Source organism: Silurus meridionalis, chromosome 6, assembly GCF_014805685.1.
Source record: "Silurus meridionalis isolate SWU-2019-XX chromosome 6, ASM1480568v1, whole genome shotgun sequence".
Classification (NCBI taxonomy): Eukaryota; Metazoa; Chordata; class Actinopteri; order Siluriformes; family Siluridae; genus Silurus; species Silurus meridionalis.
Genome location: NC_060889.1, coordinates 9,592,477 through 9,604,851, shown reverse-complemented (window position 1 = coordinate 9,604,851; position 12,375 = coordinate 9,592,477). Strand labels below are relative to the sequence as shown.

Sequence of the window (12,375 nt, the reverse complement as noted above, 5' to 3'; positions counted from 1 at the left end):
TGAATTCTCTCTTCCTGCCAGGAGCCTACTCTCTTTCCATACGTGACTGGGATGACATGAAGGGCGACAATGTGAAGCACTACAAAATCCGCAAGCTTGATAACGGCGGCTACTACATCACTACAAGAGCCCAGTTTGAGACACTGCAGAAACTGGTCAAACATTACACAGGCATGGAAAATCAGCAGTATATAAAACATGAAACTAAAGCTAGTATATTTATACTTTGTGTATATTATATGTAACGGATTATCTTTACTCTGTAGTGGACGAGGGGGGGTAAAACTAGGGATGCGCCGGTTTTACCCCCCGGAACCGGACGGTTTTTGCTTATAATGCGTTATAAATCGGCAAACGGCTGTTTTATATTTTTCACTTTTTTTTTACCGATTTTTCCGGTAGTGCAGCAATGCCATTTGTGTGGTAGCTTTTCCTAATCTGTGCGCACGACGTGAAGAATGCAAACTGCAATGTCTGCGAAGGACAAGTTAGACGACAGCGAAGACGTTCGGCACAACAAACCTGATCAGACATGTCAAAGTTCATCCCACGCAGCGCGATCTCACTGTTGCGGTGCACGATGGGATATTGGAAGAAAATTCGGAAATGATTCGGAATTCAGGCAGCCGTGCACAAGTGTAGACAATGAGCGTTTGTTCATCTGAGCTTCTCACGTGTTGCATGAGAAACGAAACGGACATTCTTTCTTGTTTGTTGCTTGATTTAAAAAATAACAAACTTTTGCGGAATCGGACAAAAAACGGTTTTGGAATCGGCCATGAAAAATTATGATCGGTGCATCACTAGTTAAAACCTCCCTCTCATTTAAAATAGTGAATAGTGAAACTTTGCACAAGGCACATAGTACAAATTCCACTTATTTTAGCCATCTGAGTACACTTTCTACTTACTTTATCCTAACTATCCGTTTGATTTTTGTGTTTAGAGCATTCAGACGGACTCTGTTACAGGCTCACTACAGTCTGTCCGACTGTGAAGCCCCAAACTCAGGGCCTGGCTAAAGATGCTTGGGAGATCCCGCGTGAATCACTTCGCCTGGAACTCAAACTGGGCCAAGGTTGCTTCGGAGAGGTCTGGATGGGTAAGAGTTAACGACTGGGTTCTTTGCAGTCTTTCCTAGTGATCAGGATTTAAACAGTTGTGCTTTTGAGCGCATAATGAGTCGTGCTGCTTTTACAATCCCTATTCATGTTCTGGAACAAAAAGTTTTGCCCATCCTATTGCTGTAGGACGTCAACGAAGGGCCACGGAGGGCTGATCTCATGAATATTCATAGTGCTCATTGTTCTCTTCATTCCTTCATGCATTTGGAACTGCTGTCAGTTCTCATTAATATTGAAATAACCTTCTATTGTACTTTTTTGCACCCAGCATAGAATAACTGCATGTTTGAATGGCTTTGTAATGCGAGATGTTGGGAGGATTTACATTGTGGCATAACGGGGATTAGATTACAAAAGTGCTATGGTCCATTTTACCACTAATATATTTGAGAATGTCAGACTTCTGTACTTTGGGGTTCCCAAACATTTTACATCAGTAAGACCTCATTAGAATTTCTGTGGTCTGTGTGCAAGAAGTTTTTTTTTTTTGCTGTTGTTTAGCTCTTTTGAAACCCCCCCCATCTCACCATTGTTTTGTAAATGAATTTGCATGTGCAGTTGAAGAGAAAAGAGAGCCTTTTGCTGTTTAGCCAAATTTATTAACACAATGTGAGGGGAAAAGTTCACCGTTAACCAATAGGCCAATTATGATACAAGCTAAAAGAGAAAGTGTTGGCCACTTAACATGTCAATGGGTCGCATTTGGCCCTAGAACTGGACTTTGGACTCCCCTGGTCTACTTCAAATAGCCTTGATAATCCACACAAACATTACAGCCTCACTCGCCGTCCATTTAAACTACACATCCCGAGCTTAACACTGTTTTTAATAAACAGTTTGAGGCGCATCATGGCTGAGGAGTGTGATATAGTAAACACCCGTACCTCTTTCATCACCACTCTCGAAATCTACACTGCAGCAAGTCCTAGCATGGCGCATAAAGATTATGCAATCCCAGGAATTCTTAAGAAGAATTTTTGGTCAGGTTCAAACCTGCCTAAGAGATTCAGAGGAAGTTCGTGCTCATCGTAACGTATCTGTTGTCATAGGGGACTTTTTCACCCCCACCTTTGTAGTCCTGGCACGTTGAACAGATCATTCAAAAGGTTGTGATCACTGGGTTTATATGTTGCATTTTAATTGAAAACATGAGTTTTCACGTAGACACATTGTGACTTTTATATATAAGGAATATAATGCAACAGAGTGAGCTGATGTATGAAAGTAATACACGACTGGATTGATTTGACAAATTATATTTCAAAGTCATAAGGCATGCAAATAAGACTGCCAATGTTCTCTCTCTCTCTCTCTCTCTCTCTCTCTCTCTCTCTCTCTCTCTCTCTCTCTCTCTCTCTCTCTCTCTCTCTCTTTCCCTGGTTTAGGCACTTGGAATGGTACTACTAAGGTGGCGATTAAGACGCTGAAACCCGGCACAATGTCCCCAGAGGCCTTCCTTCAGGAAGCACAGATCATGAAGAAGCTCAGGCATGACAAGCTTGTGCCTCTGTATGCCGTCGTGTCTGAGGAACCCATTTACATAGTGACCGAGTACATGGGCAAAGGTAATATACGCAGGAACGGGGCACTATAATTAGTATTAATACCGGATGTGAATTTTAATGCGCAGGTGTAGCCGTCTAGACTTTGGCAGGGATCATTACACAGCAGTCTGCGCACTGCATAATAAATATCGCGCTCTGTGTGGGTGAGTGAATAGGTAACCATTATTATGTCCTTAATTCTGCATTCACTCTAGCAATAGCAATAACAAGTGTGTTTTCTGAAGCTGATCGCTGGCAAGTGCGCATTGAACATTGACTATCATAGATCTGGTCACACTTGCTAATAACTATTCAATCAAGGGCATTTCATTAGCAGCACATACCTGCTATTTAGCCTATAAAATTTTATAGAAGCAGTGTAGGTGTGCTTTGTACCATGTCTTGTGCTGCTCATCTGAGGTTGTATTTACCTCATTTTAAGATGGGATGAGGACCAGATGATTTTGTGTACTTCCATTTTTGCACGACTATCAGTTTTGCAAATATGTAAACCAGTGATGCAATAGATGTGTTTCTCTTCCAGGGAGTTTGCTGGATTTCCTGAAGGAAGGCGATGGCAAATATCTCAAACTTCCCCAGCTAGTGGACATGGCAGCACAGGTAAGAGTAGATCACTCGCACAGTTCCTCTTGCCTTTAGTTCCTTTGCTCTATTCGTTTAAATTTTTAGACCTGTCATGTCGTATATAGAGCCAGCTGTTTACTGCTGCTCATGTCAATAGTCAGCTGTCTAGTTTAGCTCTGAGGAATGTCTGGCAGAAGTTTCTTTTCCCTGTCTGCCTGTCACAACTGTTTAATGCAGCGTGGCATTTCGCCATCTTCAGGTCTTGCCCATGCCTTCATCCTCATTTCCACTTAACGCTCGGAACACTTAACCTCCTCTCCCGAGGGACCACTTCGCTCTAATGTGCCAGCACAGATTTGTCTTAAACCAGCATATTCCCCTCCATCCTCCTCTCACTTCTCTGTCTATTTCTCACTGCTCTTCAAGTTGCTGCCACCACCACACTGGCTTAATTAAGCCTTCCAGCGCCGTATCTTGTCTCTGCCACGGAAAGGAGCTTTCGCTGGATAAACAAAAATCGTTTGGACAGCTCTTTAAATGAGCGCCAAATTCCCAATGCATCACCGACAGGCAAACATTTCCTCTGTCCTCTTCCTCACCCTCGCTCTAACATGGCGAGTAGCGTCGCTATATAAGGTTTCCTAATGAGCTGAACTACTTTTGGATTCGACAATAGTCCTAACAGAGGTCATTGAATTAACCTGTTAATGTCCTTAACTCTAATTGCTGAAAGGTGTTTTCCTTAATCCTTCCCTCTTTTCCTCCAAGGAATCTTTATTGTGTAATATATATTTTTATTTATTTTATTTATTTATTTATTTTTTTTACAGATTGCTGATGGCATGGCCTTCATCGAGAGGATGAATTACATCCACAGAGACCTGCGGGCAGCCAACATCCTAGTGGGAGAAAACCTGGTTTGCAAGATTGCCGATTTTGGCCTGGCCAGGCTGATTGAGGATAACGAATACACTGCAAGACAAGGTCTGTGTGTGGTTGCTTAAAAGTCTTTATTATTATTATTATTATTATTATTATTATTTAACTGGTTTAATGACAGTGTTTTTAAAAAGTCTAAAAAAAAATGTTTTACGACTACAAAATGAGACCAACACGCAGCAGGCAATCAGCTTTCTGTTTTTTTTTTTTTTTTGGCGCGAATCTCTCTTCAATTGTACCACAGTCGTCAAACGGATTTTTTCCCCCCAGCTGTGAAGTGCAAGTTTAGCGGTACTTGGCTTAAAAAATTAATTTAGGGTCTGATTAAGGCCAGTTGCTAACAACGTATTTGTGTGTGTTTTTTTTTTTTTTTTATGTCATCATCAAGTTCATCCTTAATGGTCTTAAAGTCATAAATTTGAATTGAAACCTGCCCAAACCCTGGTTTATGTGAGATTCTGGCAGCCTAACAATTACATACATGTATATATTTATTCGATTAGTGTTTTTATAGAGATGTATTAGCAAGCGAAAGCCAGGCTTTTATAATCTTTCAGTATCACTAGAAATTGATGTCTGTAGTTGAAGAAAAGTTGTTTCACTGTGTCTCCAAATGCCCCCTGCTGGAAGAAACTAATAGCCTGATTAAAGCTATAATTTTTTTTTTTTCCTTCCTCCATTCTGGACTGCACCTGTTAAGTAACAGCTATCATAGGGACTGCCTGTGGCTGAAGTGTGAAGTCATTTAAAAATGAACAAGTACAAGACACTTCTTGAAAGTGTTTATATTTTTTTACTCTTTATATTACACTGAGCTGCCAGTTAAGTAGAGAAATCTACCATGTATTAAAGTCATTTTATTAGGTAAAGAAACACCATGGAACATCTTATTGTGTATACTCGTTTGTTGTGCTGTTCTTAGAACTATAAGGTTTTGTTCATTAAAAAAATCTGTACAATGGATGCAAGTCTGAGGATCTTTGGAAAGGAAACCGCATATAGAAGCTGATCCATCCGATATAGACAGTCAGACTTGGTGAGGATCAGGTGTGCTGTCTGATTACAGAGCAGCTCAATTCTGAACTCCAGACTCGCTGTAAACAGTCATTATAGCCAAGCGGCTTCCCTCTGGACAGGTGAAGGACTGTGTTTTGCGGATACGTTCTTTTAGATGGTTTGTAGTCATGTTCATAGTACATGGTTTTTACAATATTGCAACATTACCTTATTAGAAAATAATATATATTTTTTTTACAGGTTAAATTGTATCATCACTAAATTGTTGCATGTAGAAGAATCATATATAAGCTTTGAAACTTCCTTAATAAATATTTGGAGGTCTCGTGAACCACTTTTCGATGCAGTCAAGGTTGAAAAACCAAAAAAAACACATTCTGACCCCTAACTCTGTGTTCCTCTAGGGGCCAAGTTCCCCATTAAATGGACAGCACCCGAGGCAGCGCTCTATGGCCGCTTCACCATCAAATCGGATGTCTGGTCTTTCGGTATCCTGCTGACCGAGCTTGTCACCAAGGGCAGAGTGCCATACCCAGGTGAGCTATACCACACACTCGCATATATACAAGTATAAAACCAACCTCATCGCCTCTTGTCTTACTTTTCACAGTACAGAATCCAGACCAAATTTAGAGCTTTTTAGTTCCACCACATTAAGCTGCTTAGTTAAATTCTTTTCATCCTGCTCTACAGGACAGCTGCTATAGAAATGTGTCCCAACTTTAATTAACACCTTTGCTAGCAGCCAGCTCAATACAAGCTGTCTGTCATACCTGATCAAGGACACGAGCTGAGTAGTACGGCCTGTTGCAAATTTATTGCGCTCCCGAGCGCCACCTGCTGGATCATGGCGGGTGTGTGCTGACTGATCATAGGCTGCCATCTGGATAAAACAAGAATAAAAACCTGACTGGGCACCAGTACTTATTTATTGCCATCTGTGTTGGCCAGGCCTGAAGCTTTCCCGCTGCTTTCTCCACATCCTTCTCGCTACTTCAGTAACTGGGTTATTCATCTTTCTCTTCCTTTTGGTTCTATTTATTTCCAATGTTTGATTGATTGTGTAAATGAATACAATTACTGATTAATTTGCTCAGTCGACAGATACCTGACAGATAACTGCTGCATATGCTGCATCCCACAACACATTCCGCCTTCACATGTATGAGCTCACCGATAATATTTTTTGTGATAGACTGGCAAGGGTGGTGCCATCGCTCAGTATTGCCCTCTTGGTCTCTTGCTATGGATGACTGTGGAATTTCCATTATAATAAACAGAATGCTTTTTTGTTAGTTTTTTTTATTGCACCACTATGAAATCCCAGTTAATATTTTTTTCGAAAAGCACTTTTTATGTAGATTGTTGTAGATTTATATTCGAAACCCGAATCAAAATCAGAGATGACCCTAGCGAAAACATCTGTTTCCAGGTGTTGCGATAAAAAAATCATTACTGTACACAACTAAACTATAAAGTCTATAAATATATATTGTGAATGAGTCCTGGGATGGATGGATATTTTTTATTTTAGCATCTGTCAAGCGTCTCCCCAACTCTGAGTGCTATTAACTTATATGATGTAAATCAGGCAAAAATAAAAATAGCTGAATTTTTTTCTACTTCATTCCATTTGTTTTTTCATATGTGCAAATTCTGAATTTGCAGGAAAAACAGACAGGATCAAGGCTTGACTACAAATCCCCCATCTTTTTCCGCCTGTACATTCCTTCTGCTCCCATCAGTTGAGCGTCATTAGAGCTTCTACATAATTGATGAACTCCTTGTTCATGTCCTGAATCCGTGCGTATTCATGTACTCAGTAATGCACAGTGAAGGATTTAAACTTCCACATTAGACAGCTTGTGACGGGTTTAGCTCAACATTAGCTGCGGCGCATCAGCGATCAAGAGCGGCATGCGTCAGATATTAGACAGCAGCCTTCATCACGAGATGAAGCCGGTCAGGAAGCAGAATGAAACAAACCATAATGATCACTTAAACTAATGCAAAGCGCTCATTAGGTGGTTTCGAGCAGGCACTTAGACAGCACATGTAAAACACACTGAAGTGTGTCTGCTGCAGAGATCAGCTTATTAAACATCCACTTAGAGTAAATTATGTAGGAGTTATTGATTAAAGTAGATGCTAGTAATATTAAACAGGCTACTGGTAATATGTTGTCAGCTGTGTAATGATTGGCCTGTCTTCTATTAAAATATGTAAGCTCAAAGTGTACAGTACGCTCCAGATATATTGGCACCCCTTATTCCAAAACCTTGGCCTCTTAAGAATAAGTTGGTACTCTTTTGAAGCTTTCCATTGAGCATGCTCATTTAGTTTCAAGAGCATTACTGAGGTCTGAGACTCCCTGGGATGTAGGCCTGTTTCATAGTTTGCTCCGCAGTTCCTCCGAAAGGTATTCACTGGGGTTGATGTCGGGGCCACTCAGGTTTTTTAGTAAGAGGGACGCGCATCTCAATTACTGAGGCCGATGCGATTCGCGTCCCGTTGCACAGTCAACAATACGATACCTTTGAAGATACATATGAAGCAGTCCGATCCGATTTCGATTAGATTAAACCCGATGCAATACGATGCTATGCAATTCAATATAGTACAGATATTTCTTTGATTCACACAGACAGCAAATCATAAATTTACTGAAGTTCTGAGGTAATGCTGAAAGAACGCGCTTGAGAAATCAATCTACATATAAAATGGTGGTCACAGATTATTGGTAAAACTCGTACATTAACCACAGATGATCAAACAGTGCATCTCGCTCTCTCTCTCGCGCACACACAGCTCCCGCATTCCAAATCGCTGTTCTCGCTGTATTATCCGCAGATCTTATTTAGTTTAGTACATCCTGAATATCCTTACATTTTACTCAATACATATTAAATAAGTCTGTCTCTTTTTTGCCAATGGACTCTTTACCAAGGATCCAGTCATTCTGGAGCCGACCGCATATCGATCGTCCGCCGGACACATGTTTCGACATGGATGTTCATCACTGTTGTGCTCGTCTTCTCATAGGCATGGTGAACAGGGAGGTTCTGGAGCAGGTAGAGAGGGGATACCGGATGCCATGTCCTCAAGGCTGCCCTGAGTCGCTGCATGAGATGATGCGTCTGTGCTGGAAGAAAGACCCCGATGAGCGACCCACTTTCGAGTACATCCAGTCTTTCTTGGAGGACTACTTCACTGCCACCGAGCCGCAGTACCAGCCGGGAGACAACCTGTAGAGCCGTCTGCCTGGTCCCAAACCAGCTTGCTGCTTCCTCCCCGAAACCACCCGTGCACACTTCCCATTCCTCCGACATCTCTCTTTATTTCGTTGTATGTGCAGTAACACCTTTTTGGTTTTTTTTTCCTCCCATTAACCGTCTGTTGAGTTCAAGATGATTTCTGAGGTGAAGTTCGGTAGGGAAGCAAGCATGTCTGTTTGGACCAGAGATGTGCTGCAGACAGAGAAAGGACCGTAGTGCTGATTGCGTAAATGTTTTTTCCGTTTTCTTTTTTTCTTCTTCTTTGTTTTTAGTTTCCACACATTTTTTTCTGACCGTTTTAAAATCAAGAATTGTTTTCTTTTCGTTGTCATCATCATGATTTTTACTTTACGTTTCATTTCGTTTTTTTTTCATTAATTTCAATAGTTTGTTTAAAAAAAAGTGACCAATAACTGTGGTTGAAATGCGATGGTATCGTTTAAGACTGTTGGTGATGCTGAGGAGAGATGGCGAGAGATAATGGAATGGGGGGAGGGGGGGATATATGCCATTATGAATGTATGAGTAGAGTGTATGGATGGGCAAAGAAAGAGATTGACTTTGTAAGTAAAAAAAAAATAGCAATGGGGAAGATTTTTATGAACGAATTATTATTTTTTTTTTAATAGTCTGTTATGACTTCATCCATCATGATTTATATTTGTAATATTCTCTTGGAGCCAGCCAAAAAAAAAAAAACAATTTCAATAGTGCACTAACCAATACAATACAACAGCCAAGTGCCAGTTCTGGGAAAACCTGCATATCATTTGTTCACATGATATGCGTACTAAACTTTTCATTGTTTTAACCGAGTATGCATTTTAGAACCGTGACACTACACCGAGCTTGATGGACATGTATTCCGACCACGAATTATATAACGGACATCATTTCGTGACTCGCAAGTAAAACAGCGCAGCCCTGAATTTTAAATCTACACAAAAATGGGAACGATTATAGCAGTGTTATGATTCTGATTCGCCACAAATCAGTACAAAGACCTTTTTATCCTATGATGAATCATTTTTACCCGTATAGGGATGGTCTCTTTTTCAGGATTCACAGGGCATCAGACTCTCTGAATAATTTAACGAGGATGGAAATAATGGCGCAGCCTTCGCGCACTCGCGTTCCCAATTCGGTTGAAGACCTACGAGAGGTTTTTGAGCGAGGTGTTAGACAAGCCTCTGTACAGCTCTCCATCAAAAGCGATGTTCAGTACCGTTTCGGAGACTCGTCGATGCTTTTCACGTGGTTCGTGGTGGTCTGGAATCTGATTAGTTCACCTGATTTAATTTTTTATTGCATTTCATTATTACAGCAGCCTTCAGAATGCCATTTCAAACCCAATTAGCTCTTCAGCTTCATATATGTTGAAGGAGGATGTTTGTTTTTTTTTGTTTGTTTTTTTTAGTGCCATGACAACAGCAAAGTTCATTTCACGGAGAAGTAAAAGCCCTACATTTCATATTGGAACAGAGTTTTTTGCATTTGTATCGTTGAGATACATTTTTTGACTCCCCCACATCTGTTTGTCATGTCCCTGATGTTTTGTGGCTGCTGTATCACTTACTGTAACCCCCCCAGCCCACCCACCCCAGAAGGCTATATTTACAATTATAATGGAAAGAGATTATGGACGCTGCCGCACTTGCCTTCACAACAGAACAGAGATTTTTTACAATGTTACTTCAACACTTGGAGTAGGATTTTTCTCATTTCAAACCATCAGTTTGATGAAATAATAATAATAAAAAAATATTGTGTGTTTTCAACAAATAAAACTGGTCTCATCTTAACAATCCATTACCTCAGTAACAGATTTGACAGAGTAATGCTGTATGGAGTTGTTTCGTGGTTGTTTGACGTAGGTTTAAATGCACTTCATGTGAATCGAACACTAGCATTGAGCGAGTAAAGAGGTCTTACCTTTTGTTCTTCTGTGCCATTATCCTTTTGTTTTTCGGTCTCAAGAGGTTTTGTCATAAAAACGAAAGCCTCCTCCCCTCCCTTTTCCCAGGAATCTGTGTTTTTTTCAAAGGGCTATGGACCGGTTTGATGGATCTCTTTTGTTCTTTCACAGAGACTTTTGACAAAAGAGAACCGATATGCTTTGGCTTAAACGGTTTAAAGCAGAGAATGGAGGTGGTGGCAACAAATTACTAACCTGAATAATTTGTACAGTAAAAAAAAAATAAAGTTGTACGTAATGCTTTGGACTCGTCTCTGACTTTGTGCACGCGAGGGCCCTGAAAAGTGGATGCTGCAAAGAAACATTCATTTAAAGTGATTGACACAAATTCTGCTTGTATTATGCAATAATGCATTGCCTCGGTTTGCTCTAATGAAGTTTTTGATTTAAATTTATTAAGCTCCAGATTTCGAAAGAATTGATGCATTTGTTCATTATAAACCAATAAATGAATAATTAATTTACTCAAAACGACTGCTACAATAGGGCAGGGGTATGTTTTTTCTCAGTTTCTTAAATCACTGGACGGTGCAGTTGTTCTTTTGCACGTTATTGTATTGTAAGAAATAAAGAATGCCTAAAGTTCTACCATTTTTGCTGATATAATTTCTACAAGTTTATATGTTTTGGTCAATACCTTGACTGAAACTCATTAGCAACCGACACCTTGTTAATTGATTTGTTAATTTGGATTTCTTTGAAATATCAGAATATTTTAAAACTCTTTAATTAAATGCTCCTGTTTATATCTGTATAGTGAACAGTGCAACACATTGTGCATTTTTGTCTGCTTAACATAAAAAAATGAGTTGTACTTCTGTAAACAACACGACAAAGCAGGTTATTCATATTCTCCCAGCAAATACTATTAAATGAAAGTTTCTGATTTGGGGAAAATGAGACTCGTAAAAGTTGAAGTACTGACTACATTTTTTTCCCTCAAGATAAAGTAAAGAAGTTTGGTCTCTGACATGTTAAGTAAAAAGTAGTTATTACTACTACCTGTTTTAGTGTCATGCTGGTAACTGGACCTCACATCATATTAATATATTAATACAAAAGAATTTCAAATGTTATCTAATGAATGTATCCAGGCTGAACATCCACCATGTAGAACACAAGCAGAGCAAAGATGATGATGATCAGGTGATCAGGAATGTCTCTGAATGAATGAATTGACTGTTACCTACATAATTCCATAACACTGTCAGTAAGTCTTAAAAAACTCAAAGTAAAACATTGAAAAATAAAGACCCTCATCATCATTTCTCATTAGAGGCCGCTAATATTACAAGCTCACCTCTGCATTGCTTATAGGGGTGAAAATGAGTGAAACATAATGAGCTCTGTAGCCAAACCTGTGGCATCAATGTAACTGTAACTACAGCTCCAAAGTTGGCCAAAATGCCCTGATTTTGTAGAGTCTACTTCAGGTACCACAGAGAAGAGAGACTGATGTGGTGTAAAGCCTAGTGAGATGTTGAACTGTTCCTGTGTGGTTGTATAACCAAATAACCTATAATACATATCAGTCATTGCAATCAGGAACTATGGGGTTATTGGTTTTCACACAAGTAATGATTTTCAGTAATGGCACAGGCTTTCTCTAAAAGAGCTTGATCACGTGACATAGGACCAGTCTGCTCTCTATCGTATATTTGAACGGTGAAGTTGGAGTGAAGTGACCTCTAGTGTTCAAACAGTGCAAATGCATAAACCCGCCATAAATCCTACCTTATATATATCCCACAGAGGTGCTATTGCAAGAGATGGCAAAAGTACACACATCCTTTACTCACATAGAAGTACAAATGCATATGTTTTAAAAGACTCTGGTAAAAGTTAAAGTACTGACTACATTTTTTCTCTCTGCATTGCTAATAGCTTGTATAGTTGAATTATGCATTGACATCTAT

At 39.8% G+C, this 12,375-nt stretch overlaps 1 protein-coding gene across 1 annotated transcript in view; it reads left to right on the top strand.

Moving 5' to 3' along the window:
* yes1 (YES proto-oncogene 1, Src family tyrosine kinase) overlaps positions 1 to 10,699 on the top strand; it is a 31,638-nt gene extending 20,939 nt beyond the window's left edge. Inside the window, exons 6-12 of the mRNA XM_046851283.1 lie at positions 22 to 171; positions 947 to 1,102; positions 2,510 to 2,689; positions 3,213 to 3,289; positions 4,084 to 4,237; positions 5,614 to 5,745; positions 8,252 to 10,699. Of these exons, the coding sequence (XP_046707239.1) occupies positions 22 to 171; positions 947 to 1,102; positions 2,510 to 2,689; positions 3,213 to 3,289; positions 4,084 to 4,237; positions 5,614 to 5,745; positions 8,252 to 8,460 (1,058 nt within the window). The 3' untranslated portion in view covers positions 8,461 to 10,699. The remainder of the gene's footprint in view (positions 1 to 21; positions 172 to 946; positions 1,103 to 2,509; positions 2,690 to 3,212; positions 3,290 to 4,083; positions 4,238 to 5,613; positions 5,746 to 8,251) is intronic.
* Positions 10,700 to 12,375: the final 1,676 nt, after the last annotated feature.